Source organism: Macaca thibetana, chromosome 3, assembly GCF_024542745.1.
Source record: "Macaca thibetana thibetana isolate TM-01 chromosome 3, ASM2454274v1, whole genome shotgun sequence".
Lineage (NCBI taxonomy): Eukaryota > Metazoa > Chordata > Mammalia > Primates > Cercopithecidae > Macaca > Macaca thibetana.
This window is the reverse complement of record NC_065580.1, coordinates 19910165-19927274: the sequence shown is the minus strand read 5'-3', so window position 1 is coordinate 19927274 and position 17110 is coordinate 19910165. Positions and strand designations below refer to the sequence as shown.

Sequence of the window (17110 nt, the reverse complement as noted above, 5' to 3'; positions counted from 1 at the left end):
ATCTGCTCTTCGTCCAAACTCCAATAGTTGCAGTGTTCAAATATAAATAACCGAACCCTCTCCTCTGTCCTGAACCAGAGTAAGTAAATAAAATTGGCCAAGCCTCCTGCTAGCCAGCTAACTGAAAATGCACTTGGATTTGCCACTAACAGGAGCTATAATGAAAGGGATGAGGCGGCTGGGTACTGTGGCTCACGCCTGTAATCCTAGCACTTTGGGAGGCTGAGGTGGGTGGATCACGAGGTCAAGAGATCACGACCATCCTGGCCAACATGGTGAAACCCTGTCTGTACTAAAAATTCAAAAATTAACCGGGCGTGGTGGCGGGTGCCTGTAGTCCCAGCTACTCGGGAGGCTGAGGCAGGAGAATCACTTAAACTTGGGAAGCGGAGGTTGCAGTGAGCCAAGATTGTGCCATTGCAGAGCCTGGTGACAGAACGAGACTCCATCTCAAAAAAAAAAGAAAAGAAAAAAGAGAAGAAAGAGAAGAGGAAGGAAGGAAGGAAGGAAGGAAGGAAGGAAGGAAGGAAGGAAAGCAGGAAGAAAGGGAGGGAGGGAGGGAGGGAGGGAGGGAGGGGGAGGAAGGAAGGAAGGAAGGAAGGAAAGAAGGAAGGGATGAGGCATACCCCGCAAATGTAAAGCTATAATCGCTAGTCTCAAAGCATATAGAAAGCATGCAAACATCAGAATGGGTGGTAAAAGGGAAATGAGTTGATTTTAGCAAGGGGGCAGGCTAGGCCACTGATCCACTGCCCTCATTCCAGCGGTCACCCTGGCCAATCAGGGGAGACTAGATGTACACCCCTAACAGCAGGGGTTCCCTGTATATAATGGTGAGGAGACACTTGTTTCCTGTGATTTAGAACAAAGGAGTTAATGACAGCAAATTTTTCCAGGCAGCCGTGGTGGGGAGGGGCTCACAGTTCCTTTTTTAAATGACATTCCAGACTCTTGGGCTTTCAGCTAGACCCACACCCCTTCCTCTTCCCTAATGGAAATGCCTGCTGGCTGTAAGCAGAGGGCAACAGAATGAAAGTGTCTAAGGAAAATGTCCTGGACAGAGAAAGGCCTGAGCTGGGTCTCTTTATCCTGGAGTGGAGCATGGTGGGACCAGAAAGCAGTGTTCAAATATTTGTACACAGGGCAAAGTGGCAATAAACTTGAATGTGTTTCAGGAGGTAGAACCAGTACTAAGGGTGGAAGGGACAACGATGCTGACTTTAGCAGAATGTTCTAACTTACAGCAGCCAACAATTAATTCATATCATGAAGATGCTTGTTGCCACAGCTGTGTGGATAGTATCTATCAGAGCGATTGTAAAAGAGATTGCTGCTGTGATTCGATGGTGCCTGGTAAACCCTATGCCTTCCTCGGGCAAAACACCTCTGGCATGATGTGGGGCGGGTGGAACAGCTTTGGCACCTTGATATCCCCTGGTTTGACCACTAACTGAATCGCTTCCCAATTTCCCATCCCTACAGCTGAAGCCCTGTATCCATCCACTGCCTGCTCAGCTCTGTAAAACCCACTCTGTTCCTCACTTAAAAGGCCAGAGACTTTCAAACTTTGACATACATGTGAGTGCCCCAGAGATCATATTAAAGTACAGATATGATTCTGGGAAGTTGGGGACGATTTAGATTCCATACTTCAGTCAGCTCCTGGGTGATGCTGAGGCTGATGCTGCGGCTGATGCTGCTGGTCTGTGGACCTCACTTTGACTAGCAAGGCTCTAGGGTCTAGACCAGTGCTGTTCACTAGAACATTCTGTGGTGATGAAAATGTTCTCTGCGCTGTCCTAGATGATATGTAGGGGAGGCAAAATTAATTTCTTTCTTTCTTTCCTTCTTTCTTTCTTTCTTTTTCTTTCTTTTTTTTTTTTTTTTTTTTTTTTTTTTTTTTTTGAGACAGGGTCTCCCTCTCCCTCTGTTGCCCAGGCTGGAGTGCAGTGGCACAATCTTGGCTCACTGCAACCTCCGCCTCCTGGGTTCGATTCTCCTGCCTCAGCCTACTGAGTAGCTGGGATTACAAGCGCATGTCACCACACCCCAGCTAATTTTTGTATTTTTAGTAGAGATGGGGTTTCACTGTATTGATCAGGCTGGTTTCGAACTCCTCAGGTGATCTGCCTGCCTCGGCCTCCCAAAGTGCTGGGATTACAGGTGTGAGCTACAGCACCCGGCCAGGGAAGCAAAATTTCACCTCTACCTTTTACAGTATTTTGGCTGGATCTGAGCGTTAAATTGACATAAGACCACGATAGGAAAGACAGTGGAGACTCAGGATAGGGCAGGTTGGGAGGCGAGTAGATGATGAAAAATTACTTAATGGGTACAGTGTATATTATTCAGGTGAGGGACACCCTAAAAGCCCTGACTTTACTACTAGGTAATCTATGCATATAACAAAATCACATTTGTACTCCATAAATTTATATACAAAAAGACCAACAGGAGAAAAGCATACACGTTCATCTAATACAAGTTTTACATGGCATAGGAGACTTCACAAGAAAGTGAAGACCCAAAGCTGCAGTTAGAGACAAACACTTGTATTGAATTAGACAAAGAGTCATAGATTATGAAAACGGGATGAGGCAAAGGGGCTTTGGCTAGGGAAGTTAATTTGGTGGAGAAGTGTCCAGGAGGATGAAGATTTGTCTAATAGGATTTGTTTGCACAGGTTTCCTGGCTTTGATGATAAGAATGCTACTTTCATTCTGGTATAGGGAGGATCTCTTTCTTTCTTTATTATTATTATTATTATTTTGAGACTCAATGAATCTCTGTCACCCAGGCTGGAGTGCAATGGCATGATCTCAGCTCACTGCAACTCCCACCTCCTGGGTTCAAGCGATTATCCTGCCTCAGCCTCCCGGGTAGCTGGGATTACAGGCATGCACCACCACGCCTGGCTGATTCTTGTATTTTTAGTAGAGATGGGGTTTCGCTGTGTTGGCCAGGCTGGTCTCCAAATCCTGACCTCAAGTAATCAGCCTGCCTCAGCCTCCCAAAGTGCTGGGATTACAGATGTGGGCCACCATGCCCAGCCAGGGAAGAACATCTTTCACATAGGAATTTCATCTCCTGCTTTTAAGTAACAGAAGGTCAGAGTGATCATCTTGCACCTGCTGTTTTTCAAGTGCTTTTAACTCAAAATAGTCAATATGCCAGATTGGCTTTTTTTTTTTTTTTTTGAGACAGAGTCTTGCTCTGTCGCCCAGGCTAGAGTGCAGTGGCGCAATCTCCGCTCACTGCAAGCTCCACCTCCTGGGTTCACGCCATTCTCCTGTCTCAGCCTCCCAAGTAGCTGGGACTACAAGCGCCCGCCACCACGCCCGTCTAATTCTTTTGTATTTTTAGTAGAGACAGGGTTTCACTGTGTTAGCCAGGATGGTCTCGATCTCCTGACCTCGTGATCCGCCTGCCTCAGCCTCCCAAAGTGCTGGAATTATAGGCATGAGCCACTGCGCCTGGCCCAGAGTGGCATATTTTTAACTCCTTCAGTAGTCAAGCTATATGTGGCTATACAACACTGAAAATGTGACTACAGTGACCATGGAACTGATTTCTTAATTTTTTATGTGTTTAATTAAAGTTTAAAATGAAATTGCCACATATGGCAAGTGGTTGTCATACTGGACAGCACAGGGCCAGTAAGTCAGTGTCTGGGCATCTGTACAGCCTAGCATGGCTCCACTCTGACCTTCTCTAGCCTTGCCCTCACACTGCACTTGTCATGTTCATGAACGCTGATAGGTGGTAAAGTCCTCCAGGGGAACATTTCCCCTTGGTTTAGTCCACATCAGAGATGAGTGTCAGGCACTGCTTGCTGTATAGGCTGGTTCATTCAACCCTCGCTATTGTAAGACTAATAGGACAGCAGGAACATGCCCATGTCATGGGTATGTTATGGTCAAGAGGTCACACAAGTGGCTGGTGGTCCAGAAGCAACTCTCAAAGTCCCTCTCTCGTTTCTGTGTGCTGTCTGGGTCAATTACCAGGTGTTTCTATTGTAAAGGTATCGTAAGGTATTCTTGTAACGATGAGTCTTTTTTGGTGGTATCTGAAAATCAGTCATATCTGTGCTGAGCTGGCCCCAGTTCTTTGGCAATCCTAAGCTACAGTTGTCCCATACTCTTAAGTGACAGATAGTGACAGCCTTGCAAGATGTCTCATTGACCTTTTAGCTACCATTAATTTAATAGCCATCATGTGTCCTAGAGTACAGTACTGTTACTCCAGGTCTGAATAAATGAATAAATCATACAGCCGCCAATTATTTATTCCCCACAAGACTTGAATCTATGTTTCAGTTGCAGTAAACGGGTCTTAGCTTATATCCTGGGTGTCAATGATTGCCTCAACCTTGGCTTTTCTAGAGCTGTGGCTTGTCCTCGCTCTGAGAGGGTCTCTCAGGCCATAGCCTCCCGCTGTTTCTCAACACCAGCTTCCACAGCTGCTAAGCTTAGCTACTTTGCTGGTAAACATCTTCGAAGACCTGAATCTGCACTCCCTACCTGGTGCACATCCAATGACTCCCAGGCTCTGCCCTCCTGTCAGCCCTGCTATCACTCTACCCTACACCATTCCTGCCCAGCTGCCCATCGATTCAATCATCACTTCTCCTAATACCACACCCTTTCCCTGCCCACCATCTATGTAGGTATGAGTCCTGGTTAAGTACATCAATTTCCATAAAAGGATATCTATTTTACCTCCCAGAGAGCTCATAATCAAAGCATATGTACCTACTTGTTGGCAAAAATTTCTACACCTCAAGGTCCCCTTAGAGAGGTTCCAACCCAGGACTCTTAGTTGCCTGACTTATTCAAAATTCAGTTACAAGAAATAAAAGCTATGGAGCACTGGCTGAAGGCTACACAGTCCACTCTTTTCTCTAAATATTTGAGCCCGTACACTGGCTCAAGGCAGGTCACCAAAGGGCTGCAAACTTGGACCATAATGTATTGACCCACGAAAGAAACCAGGTTGCTCCTGATATGTGGGGTTCAAATCTCCCAGAAACATTATTTTAATTTTACTTGGATTCCCAGCAAGGAAAACATTAAATCCAGGACCTGATTTTTCCTTTTTTTTTTTTTAATAACTAGAGCCAACTCAGTTTATGTAATGATGGGTCTTATTAGTATGATAGTAAGAGTTCATTCACATCTTCAGTGAACATCCAACAGACCCACGTCACATTTAATGAATACAATATTCACGTGTTTGCAGATTGAATGTTACATTCTAAAAACTACAGTTTTCATGGGAATCCAGAATATAAAAATAAATAAAATAAAAACTCTACAGCTAACACAGACTAAATGTCCCAGAAAGAACTTTGTATTAAAAAACTCAGGAAGGGCTCGGCATGGTGGCTCACGCCCGTAATCCCAGCACTTTGGGAGGCTGAGGCAGGCAGATCACCTGAGGTCAGGAGTTTGAGACCAGCCTGGCCAACATGGTGAAACCCCGTCTCAACCAAAAATACAAAAAATTAGCCAGGCATGGTGGTGGGTGCCTGTAATACCAGCTACTTGGGAAGCTGAGGCAGGAGAATTGCTTGAACCTGGGAGGCAGAGGTTGCAGTGAGCCGAGATCACAACATTGCACTCTAGCCTGGGTAACAAGAGCAAAACTCTGTCTCAAAAAAAAAAAAAAAAAAGCTCAGGAAGTTTCTTGATGTTTTATTAGGGAACATGATTGAACTTGTGTAAATTTAAATTTAAATTTAAATACTCTCTTTCCCCCGAATAGTTCTTTTTGGTTCTTGAAACTTTTTTTTTTTTTTGAGTCTTACTCTGTCACCCAGGCTGGAGTATAGTGGCACAATCTTGGGTCACTGCAACCCCTACCGCCTGGGTTCAAGCGATTTTCCTGTCTCAGCCTCCCAAGTAGCTGGGATTACAGGTGGGCACCACCACGCCCAGCTAATTTTCTGTGTGTATTTTTAATAGAGACATAGTTTCACCATGTTGGCCAGGCTGGTCTTGAACTCCTGACCTCAGGTGATCCACCCACCTTGGCCTCCCAAAGTGCTGGGATTACTGACATGAGCCACCACGCCTGGCCTCCTGGAACCTTGATGTAACTAGAATGCAAATGTTTGCCAACCTTTCCCCTTTATATCTTACTGAAAATTCCAATTATTTGATATAAAAAAATCAAGACCTATAGCTTATTTTTATTTTAACCCAGGCTAATTTAGGTTTATAATTTTATTTCCACAGGTGCCTGACAGAATCGCTTATTTGACATCATCCTTGGCTTGAGCATACAAAGAATCTGTGCAAAGTTTAATATCATAGGCGTTTTCACACACACGGGAGTTTCAGCAGAACTCTGTTCCGCAAAGATGCTACATGGGCCACCACAGGAGAGAGGAGAGCAACAAGGAGGGGCCCAGGAGACCACTCTGAGCCCCTATCCTATTCCACCAGGGCAGCCCTGCTCTACTCTCATTGGCTCCTTTAAGGTCTTTGAAAGATGGTTTGATAAAATGTATCTGCTGTTAAGACAGTTTGGAAATCAACATGCAGATGAATTCATGGTAGGGCTGTTTGTGGTTGAGGACCTCACCACAGCACACAGGGTTCCTGCCATGTGGCCCACTATAGGAGGTGTTTTTCTCAGGCCTCACTAACATAACAGAGCAGTGCCTCTCCCAAGTATTTGGTTTGCTTTGGCAGTTAGGCAGCTCAGAACCAAATGTATAACCCACTGATTGTAACTATTAGTTCAGTGCAAAAGTAATCACTGTTTTTGCTATTAAAAGTAATTACCACCAACCCAAAAGTAATTTTACACCAACCTAAATATGTAGAACCTTACGCTGCCATTTCTTTGTCCCTGCATTATCTTTTTTTTTTTTTTTGAGATGGAGTCTCACTTTGTCACCCAGGCTGGAGTACAGCGGTGCAATCTCGGCTCACTGCAACCTCTGCCTCCAGGTTCAAGCAATTCTCCTGCCTCAGCCTCCCGAGTAGCTGGGACTACGGGCGTCCGCCACCTCGCCTGGCTAGTTTTTTGTATTTTTTAGTAGAGACGGGATTTCACCATGTTAACCAGGATGGTCTCGATCTCCTGACCTCGTGATCCACCTGTCTCGGCCTCCCAAAGTGCTGGGATTACAGGCTTGAGCCACCGCGCCCGGCCCACCCTGATTTCATTACCTGCTTAAGGTCTGCTTTCTTTCTCTCTTTAATCTATGAGTTGAAGGGAGGAAGGGACACTGAGACAGAAGGACAGAAGCTCTGCTTATCTAAACTTCCATCCCCTATTACTATGCCCCCACTATGGGTCAGCCTAGAATCTTCTAGTTCCAGTCCTTTAAGTCCATCTAAATCCAGACTCTGACTGAAGAGTAGTGACTATCTGTACCAGATGTGGTTTCACTGCATTAGTGAATTAACACATGCCCTGGTCTAATTAACCATGCCATCATCCATATGGTCCTTTAAGTTCTCACTCTCGCCCTCTTTTCCAGCTCAAAGCAGTAGCCTCTGTATATCTATGCGTTTATACATAGAAAGCTATCTCAAGGTTCCACTCTCCCCTCTGATGGTGAGGAAAGAGGGAAGTGCAGCTGACACGTCTCAAGTGATTCCTTAAAAATAATTAATATATGGCCAGGCACAGAGGCTCACGTCTGTAATCCCAACACTTTGGGAGGCCAAGGTGGGCAGATAACCTGAGGTCAGGAGTTCAAGACTAGCCTGTCCAACATGTGAAACCCCATGTCTACTAAAAATACAAAAATTAGCTGGGTGTGGTGGTGCATGCCTGTAATCCCAGCTACTCGGGAGGCTGAGGCAGGAAGATCGCTTGAACCCAGGAAGTGGAGGTTGCAGTGAGCCAAGATTATGCCATTGCACTCCAGCATGGGTGACAAGAGTGAAACTCCATCTCAAAAAAAAATTAAAATTAAAATTAAAATTAATATATACTTTAATGTATGACTGCAACTGGAGTGCATGCTTGCTGAAAAAATATTGAATATAGCTGTGTACAAAGTAAAAAAATACCACTTCCTCTCCCACACTCCATGGGTAACCACATAGGCGTCAAACATTTTATTAATAGTGTTCTTTTTATTTTATTTATTTATTCATTTATTTTGGAGACAGAGTCTCACTCCATCCCCCAGGCTGGAATGCAGTGGCGCAATCTCAGCTCACTACAACCTCCACCTCCCGGGTTCAGGAGATTCTCCTGCCTCAGCCTCTGGAGTAGCCAGGATTATAGGCACATGCCACCACGCCCGGCTAATTTTTGTATTTTTAATAGAGATGGGGTTTCACCATGTTGGCCAGGCTGGTCTCAAACTCCTGACCTCAGATGATTCGCCTGCCTTGGCCTCCCAAAGTGCTGGGATTACAGGCGTGAGCCACCGCGCCCAGCCAATAGTGTTCTTTTTAAGTTGACAAGTTTAAACAAGAGCCCTCTACAAAGAGGAACAGTGCTCACCTCTTCTCCATACTGAATCCATGTGCCAGATTCATTCTTCCAATACCAAATCCATTTGGTGGTGAAGACAGAATTGGCTGGCTTGGTGACAGAAGAAGGAGTGGAAAGGCGTCGGATAGGAATGAAATCACAACTCATTTCCCGAAAATTGATTGTATAACTTCCTACAGAACAGCTGAGAGAGAAAAGTATTAAGTTAACATAATGTTTCATAGACCCCTGTTTTCTACAATCTCGTCTTCCCTAATGAGAGCGCAGAATTAAACTTTCCTAAAATAGATCTTCAAGTTTTCTTTCCATAGCTCCAGGTCCTATACATAAAAGAAACATGGAAACGCAGAGAGGAAAAGGAAAGTGACTTGTCTGCACCACATAATTAATGGTGTCACATGGTGCATTCTTCCTTCAGAAAAATCCCAAAATAAAACTATGCCCACAAAACTCCTGATTGGCTCAATGTTAGAAAGTAAGTTAGAAACTCACGTTTGGTCCATTTTTTAAATTATTTATTATTATTTAAATCGTTATCAAAATGTGGAGACCGTTGTGGAAATTTGGCAAGGTTAAAGTTATTTTCATAATAACATTAAACATTATTTGCTTTTTTCACTTTCATTCTCTCATGAATACACGACAAAATTTTCCAGAGGCTATGCAATATATGATTTCACAGCAGATTGAATAAGGAAGCAGATATGAGAATCTAGTTATCTTCTATCATGCCAGACATTATTTTGCAAAAATATAAAATTCCTCTCAATAAATTTTTTGTTTTGGAAAACAGTTATTTTATAATTATCCATATAAATATTATATATACATATATAAATACACACAGTTATATATCTGGGTATGTATATTAAATGGGCATACATGAGTATGTATATAGTATTAAATATAGTTACATGAAATATTTCATTATGTTAACATATAGCAAGCTTATTCTTATTTTTAAGTGAATCAAATATGTAATTGTTCTCAGTTTTAATTTTTAATATGGTAAATATTGATAGCTCATAAACAGAATTTATATATTCCACATAAACAGAAATTCTTTGGGATCCTGAATACATTTTTTTTTTCTTTCGAGACAGAGAGAGTCTCGCTCTGTTGCCTGGACTGGAGTGCAGTGGCGCAATCTCGGCTCACTGCAACCTCTGCCTCCTGGGTTCAAGCTATTCTCCTGCCTCAGCCTCCCAAGTAGCTGGAATTACAGGCGCCCACCACCACGCCCAGCTAACATTTTGTATTTTTTTTTAGTAGAGACGGGGTTTCACTATGTTGGCCAGGCTGGTCTCAAACTCCTGACTTTGTGATCTGCCCGCCTTGGCCTCCCAAAGTGCTGGGATTACAGGCATAAGCCACCGCGCCCGGCCTTGGATCCTGAATACATTTTAAGTGTTGCGGAGTTCTCTGACCAAAAAGTTTGAGAACTGCTGCTCTAAAAAAAGACCTCTTAGATCAGTGGTTCTCAATCAGGAACGATTTTGACCTCCGTGGATATTTTACAACATCTGAAGACATTTTGGGTTATGACAACCAGCAGGGCTGGTGGGGGGTGGTGCTCCCTGTCATCTGTGTTTTGAGGCTAGGAATAGCGCTAAACAGCCCTGAGAGCAAACAACTATCTGGCCCAAAATGTCAGTAGTGCTCAGGTTGAGAAACCCTGCTCTCCACTTGCCTGGGGGCGGAAATAGAGACATAGCAACAAGAAAATAGCTGATGTCGCCCTCTAGTGGTAAAAATGCAGCAACACAGAATTCCCACCCCCAAATCACTAAATTCTCATATGATGAAAAGTAATGTAACTTTTCCCCCTAAAGAATTTCCTTGTTAAACTGGGATGTTTCTTATATCCCTGCACACCATAGATAAATATGGTCATATGGGTATCACCCATTTCAGCTCTTCCAGAAGGAGAAATGTTTTTACTTATTTTTGAGACAGGGTCTCACTCTGTCTTCCAGGCTGGAGTGTGGTGGCACAATCACGGCTCACTGCAGCCTCTACTTCTTGGGCTCCAGTGATCCTCTCACATCAGCCTCCCGAGTAGCTAGGACCATAGGTGCGTGCCACCACGCCTGGCTAGTTTTTGTATTGTTGGTAGAGACAGGGTTTCATCATGTTGCCCAGACTAATCTCAAACTCCTGAGCTCAAGTGATCCTCCTGCCTTAGCCTCCCAAAGTGCTAGGATTATAAGCATGAACAACGATGCTCAGCCAGAAGCAGAAATGTAAGGTACCCTCTTAGACAACTCCAGGCTAGAGAAAATAGCAAACATAAGGAAGGTATTAAATGCTAAAGTCCACAACAAAATTCCACACTAAAACTATATGAAATTATTCAAATCATGTTTTTAAACTATGAAGTTAAGCCAAAGGCTCTTTCATCCTAAATCATTTAGTACTTTTAATAGTTCCGTGATGAATTGATCAGGATACAAACCAGCCTCTGCATTGTGTTTTTCTGCAGGACACAGACAACTATCAACTAAACAAATAATCATGTCACCGTTTGATTCATTTGAGTTAGCAGACATTCCCAGGATCTCTAGTATTAGCCAGGCTCAGTGTGACCTCAAATCCACCCAGCAGTGTTTTCCCTTCATTAACTTGGCAGGCACTTGCCATTTTTATCTCAAGAAGTATCTGGAATGGGATTCCGATGGAAGAGTGTTTTTTTCTTTTTCCCCTAAGAATAGCACTAATGCTTCCCTTTGATAATGTTGGACTCTTGAAAGCCAGAGTACAGTCACCAACTTACACGTGGATTCTGGGGTCAGAGTAGGCTTCCTCGATCATCTCCATGGGCTTGAAGTCCGTCCAGGTTTCACCAATAAACATCTGCCACCGGTAAGGCAGATGGAAGTGGACTTTGCTGCAGCTACCTACAAAGACAAAGAGGGGGTCTGAGGGACTGTTGAGCGGGGATTCTAAACAATTCAGTCAAGTTCACTGCCAGCTTTCCCCATCCATTCCTGCCTGCCCCCTGCCAGACAGGTCCCATCTATACCTGCTGACATTGCCGTGTGTCCATTTTCCAGGTTCCTTCATTACCTTGGAGATGCATCAGAAAACAAAAATTCAGGCCAGGCGTGGCAGCTCACGCCTGTAATCCCACCACTTTGGGAGGCCGAGACAGGCAGATCAATTGAGGCCAGGAGTTCAAGACCAGCCTAGCCAACATGATGAAATCCTGTCTCTACTAAAAATACAAAAATTAGCCAAGCATGCTAGTGAGTGCCTGTAATCCCAGCTACTTGGGAGACTGAGGCAGGAGAATCACTTGAACCTGGGAGGTGGAGGTTGCAGTGAGCCGAGATCACTCCACTGCACCGCAGCCTGGGTGACAGAGTGAAATTCTGTCTCAAAAAAAAAAAAAAAAACACAAAACAAAACAAAAATTCTCCACTACCCCCAAAGTCACTCTATCCAGATAGAAATATGAGGTGGCCGGGCGCAGTGGCTCAAGCCTGTAATCCCAACACTTTGGGAGGCCGAGACAGGCGGATCACGAGGTCAGGCGATCGAGACCATCCTGGCTAACACGGTGAAACCCCGTCTCTACTAAAAAATACAAAAAACTAGCCGGGCGTGGTGGCGGGTGCCTGTAGTCCCAGCTACTCGGGAGGCTGAGGAAGAAGAATGGTATGAACCCGGGAGGCGGAGCTTGCAGTGAGCTGAAATCTGGCTACTGCACTCCAGCCTGGGTGTCAGAGCGAGACTCTGTCTCAAAAAAAAAAAAAAAAAAGAAATATGAGGTAATCAGAAATTTAGTTACCCTTTCTGCACCCCCCCAAGTGTATTAAGCCAAAATGCTCTCCAGCAGAGGCAACAGCCTGTATTTCCTTGAAGCCCTGGCCTACAGTTCATCTCTTCCAGAAAGATTCTCCTAACGAATCTCACTCCATCTCCATCTGACTTGTATTTTTTGCATTCCTTTAGCCAGTACCCAATACTCAGTTGGGGGTTAATTTTGTATAAGTTTTTACTTACTGCACACAGTTTTCTCATTTGCGGATTTTTTGTTTGTTTGTTTTTGTTTTTGTTTTGAGGCAGAGTCTCACTCACTCTGTCGCCCAGGCTGGAGTGCAGTGGCGCGATCTTGGCTCACTGCAACCTCCACCTCCCGGGTTAAAGAGATTCCCCTGCCTCAGCCTCCCGAGTAGCAGGGATTACAGGCCTGTGCCGCCACGCCCGGCTAACTTTTGTATTTTTAGTAGAGATGGGTTTTCACCATGATGGCCAGACTGTCTTGAACTCCTGGCCTCAAGTGATCTATCTGCCTCAGCCTCCCAAAGTTCTGGGATTACAGGCGTAAGCCACTGTGCCTAGCATTTTATGGATGTTTTCATGCCCTACCTTAATTACAAAGTCACTAAAGAGAAGGCTGCACTATGGTTTAGCTTACATCCCCTTTGCATATTTGGCACAGGGCTAGGCATAAAAAAGATACCCATTGCAGAAATGCCGGCTAAAGAATGAATAGATGTTATAAGCTACAATACAGGAGGATAGAAAATAGTTCTGTTTTTCAAAATTTGCATTATATTATGTTTAAATTGTTTTGAAATACTCAAAATAAAGATGTGTGACAGCTCTAAAACAAACTAACAAAAAAGACAAGTTTAGACACTGGAGGGACACCCATAGAGTGGCCCCACTTGAGACTTGGCTGATTGAAAAGTACATAACCACTCATTATAGTCCACAACTCACACTTGTTAGAATGGCTGCTATCAAAGACAAACAGTGACTGGGCGCAGTGGTTCATGCCTGTAATCTCAGCACTTTAGAAGGCCGAGGCGGGTGGATCACTTGAGGTCAGGAGTTCAAGACCAGTCTGGCCAATGTGCCAAAACCCCGTCTCTACCAAAAATACAAAAGTTAGCCGGACGTGGTGGCACACGCCTGTAATCCCAGCTACTTGGGAGGCTGAGGCATGAGAATCACTTGAACCCAGGGGGCAGAGGTTGCAGTGAGCTGAGATTGCACCACTGCACTCCATCCTGGGTGACAGAACGAGACTTCGTCTCAAAACAAATAAACAAACAAAAAAGGCAAACAAATACACACAAAAAGAACAAGTGTCTGTAATCCCAGCACTTTGGGAGGCCGAGGCGGGCGGATCACAAGTCAGGAGATCGAGACCACAGTGAAACCCCGTCTCAACTAAAAATACAAAAAATTAGCCGGGCGCGGTTGTGGGCGCCTGTAGTCCCAGCTACTCGGGAGGCTGAGGCAGGAGAATGGCGTGAACCCGGGAGGCGGAGCTTGCAGTGAGCCGAGATCGCGCCACTGCACTCCAGCCTGGGCGACAGAGCGAGACTCTGTCTCAAAAAAAAAAAAAAAAAAAAAAAGTTCCGCAAAAAAAAAAAAATTAAAAGAAGTACTGTATGATCCCCCAACTCCACTTCTGTGTATATATCTAAAAGAATTGAAAGCCGGGTTTTGAGAAGACATTTGCACACCCATGTTCATAGCAGCGTTATTTACAATGGCCAAAAGGTAGAAGCTTACAGAAAAGTCCTTAGGTTACTCACCATTAAACGGACAACCCTTATACAGATGGTCAAGACAAATTTCCTTTGAGCCATGATCATCCACCCTAGAAGATGTGGTACTTGTGACATCAGATAAAGAATCTATGAAACAAAAAAGTATGCATGTATGCTGATTGTAATGTTTAAACCAAAAATCAAGGCACTTGGTCTCACAATGGGAAAGAATATCTGAAATGCAGGCCATGTTCAAGAAAATTCCTATGATTTATGTGTTTCTCATGAGTGTCTAGACAGCCCCTCCATAAAACAAAAATGTGGACCTCAGAGTCCTGTGAAAGTTGTGTTTATTTCTTAAATCATAGTTGAAATATTCCTATTGTCAATAAATGTGGCAGCTTATTCCCTGTGGTTCTACTGGTTGGTGGTTCCCTGTCTTCACTAGTCAACCTCCTCACCAGACCACCCCTTAACCAAAACCCTCTAACTCTTTACCCTTTAAGAACTGGGGAACATGCCAGGAAAACCCGGCAGCCATAGCCACTCTGCTGCAGACTCAAGACACAGGGGCCCGTTTGTCCTTCAGTGACTTACACTGAGCAGAGCCTGTTGTCTTCCTTGTGAGCTCACTGGCAGGGGAAACAGGAACCTGGGTGCAGTTCTGCCCCTGGGCCCTCCATACTGCAGCTCTGTTGCTTGAGGAAAGCGCAGCAGGTGACTGAGGCAGAGTGCTGACTTGTGCAGAGGCAGTGGATTCCCCAGGTGTGGTGGGGACCAGGCTCCTCAGACTCTGACTTCCAGAACGTAACTTATCTTTCTCCACCATGACTGCCATTGTGAAGCCAAAACCAGTGGCACCAGTTTTTTCTACGTCAGTAGTTTTATCTGCCACTTGACTAGAGCCATTTGGTGTATCGTGAACAAATGCACTAGCCCCAAGTTTCTTCCCTTTGTATTTACCATTAACAAGTGCCACTCTTGGGCCAGCATCATCTGTGATTCTGCCAGTGGCCTGAACATCTCGGGAAGCAGGTCCAGCATCCTGAGTCCTAGGTGTTGATATTTCTCTCTGACTGCTGCTTGTGCTTTTGTAATTTAAGGATCTGGTAGAAGTTGTATCTGTGGCCACTCCATCAGCATTATTATTAAAAAGAGGGCCAGGCTGGACGTCCTGAGTTCCACTTTTGCCATTGATGTTCCTGTAGTCTGAGGAAAGCAAGCCTGCGCCCTTTCTGGTGGTCACAGCTTCAGGTGTTTGCAGAGAGCCAAGAGAAGAGAGGGCGGCAGGCAGCGTGGGAGGAAACACGGTCTTTCTCCTGGCGCCTTGGTCGTTCGTCCAGGATGTGGGGCTCTTCCACTTGGGGGCTGGTGTTGAATTGGAAGCAAGGTAAGTGTTGCCTGGATTTCCATGCAAGAGGTCCTCTTGACTGCCGTTCTCTAAAAACCTCCGGCTTGCTCCGGCCTGACTTGTTCCTCCGAGATCGGTAGCCTTGGACGAGCCTGAGGGAGGCCGAGCGCGATCCTGACTCCCCAGATACGTGAACTTGTGGGTGAGATCATCCACAGGCGTGTCCTCCAGGGAAGCCCTGTGGCTGCTCGGATCTGGACTAGGCGTGCAGGACCTCTCAGCAGACGCTGAAGCAGACGCAAGAAATTCTTGGCTGCCCTGAAAGAACCGATCTCTGCTTTTGCTTCTAGCCCTATACGCCATGTTTCTACGATGTGAAGAAGGAGCTAGGGGAGAAAAAGCCAAAATGAAACAAAGTAATGAACACTGGAGTTAATGTAACTGAGTTCCTACCACCCTTCCTCCTCTTTGCTTTTCCAGCCTTGCTATCCAAGTGCTATCAAATTACTTGGCCTAATCTGATGTGTAAAAATCTTGAAGATGGGTGGTTTGACGTGTAAAAATCTTGAAGGTGAGTGGTTTGACAATGACGGGAAATTTTTTTTTTTTTTAAGAGATGGAGTGTTGCTCTGTTGCCCAGGCTGGAATGCAGTGGCCCGACCACAGCTCACTGCAACCTCGAACACCTGGGCTCCAGCGATCCTCCCGCCTCAGACTCCTTAGTAGCTGGGACTACAGGTGCTCACTGACTGTGTCAGTTGATGAAAGAATCCTGACATTCTGCCTGCACGGCAGAGCACGTCATTCCATGGCCTAGGATGATAGTGAGACCCAGGCTCTCTTCTGGGACTCAAAGTAGCCCCCAAACCCCAAAACTTTTAGGTGGGGCTGTCCACTATCTCCTGGTCCTGAGTCAACATTCACCACTGTGGTCAATGGAGAGAGACAGATTAGGGCAAATCAGAGAAGATTTTCCAGAAAGCATTCAATTTTGCCCGTATTGTGATATGGGTGTACCTGGCTATTGACAGATTCACAATGCTTCAAACAAACCAACAGAAAATGAAACCACAGTCTAAAGGCCTGACTTTGTTTAAGCCGGAAATTTTCCTAGTTTTCTTCATCCCACTCCATAAGGCCAAAGTGTATCAGAAGTCAACATCGACAAAGCAGTGTGGCCTGGAGGGAACTGGCCTCCCTCTAGAAACTTGACAGGTCACACCCTCCTGGAAGCAGGGAGGAAGGAAGGAGTAGGGTGTGTTTGTGAGCACGTGTGGAGTGTGTGTGTGGCGTGGGTGCATGTGATGTTTATGTGGGGGGGGTGTGTGTGTGTGCTGGGGGTACATGTGGAAGACGCGCATGCCTGTGTTTGAGGCACATGTGCACGTGTGGTGTGTGAATGTGAGGTGTGCACGTGTGCTCGTGTGTGTGTGAGTTGTGTTTTTTGTGTGGAGAAGGGGTAGAAGAGACGTTTTTTCTCTTCCAAACCCCAGGGGGCAGCAGTAATGTAGTAAAAGCAAACACCCTCCTCCTGTCAAGAAAAGGCTTCACTCGGGAGATTAACTAGAAGTGAAAACATATACAGATCTTTCTCATTCACAGTAAGTTTACATTGAGAAGCTACCACCAAAACCCATCCCTCCAGACGTTCCCCTGTTCCGAGGCCACTGTAGTGTGGGAGAAAAAACATTAGATATGGGATCAGAACATGCACTCTGCTACTTTCTAGTGGTGTGAGGTCTTGAAAATGTTACCTTTTATTTCTTCATTGTATTATCCTTCATTCTTC

General features: G+C 45.0%; 1 protein-coding gene across 2 annotated transcripts in view; it reads right to left on the bottom strand.

The window, feature by feature from the left end:
- ZC3HAV1 (zinc finger CCCH-type containing, antiviral 1) overlaps positions 1 to 17110 on the bottom strand; it is a 74885-nt gene that overhangs the window by 23088 nt on the left and 34687 nt on the right. Inside the window, exons 4-7 of one of the 2 annotated variants that reach the window (XM_050784996.1) lie at positions 14568 to 15707; positions 14016 to 14117; positions 11237 to 11360; positions 8473 to 8647 (exon numbers count right to left, since the gene is read on the bottom strand). In XM_050784996.1, coding sequence (XP_050640953.1) covers positions 8473 to 8647; positions 11237 to 11360; positions 14016 to 14117; positions 14568 to 15707 — 1541 coding nt within the window. The remainder of the gene's footprint in view (positions 1 to 8472; positions 8648 to 11236; positions 11361 to 14015; positions 14118 to 14567; positions 15708 to 17110) is intronic. The other variant, XM_050784997.1, reaches the window with a different exon arrangement.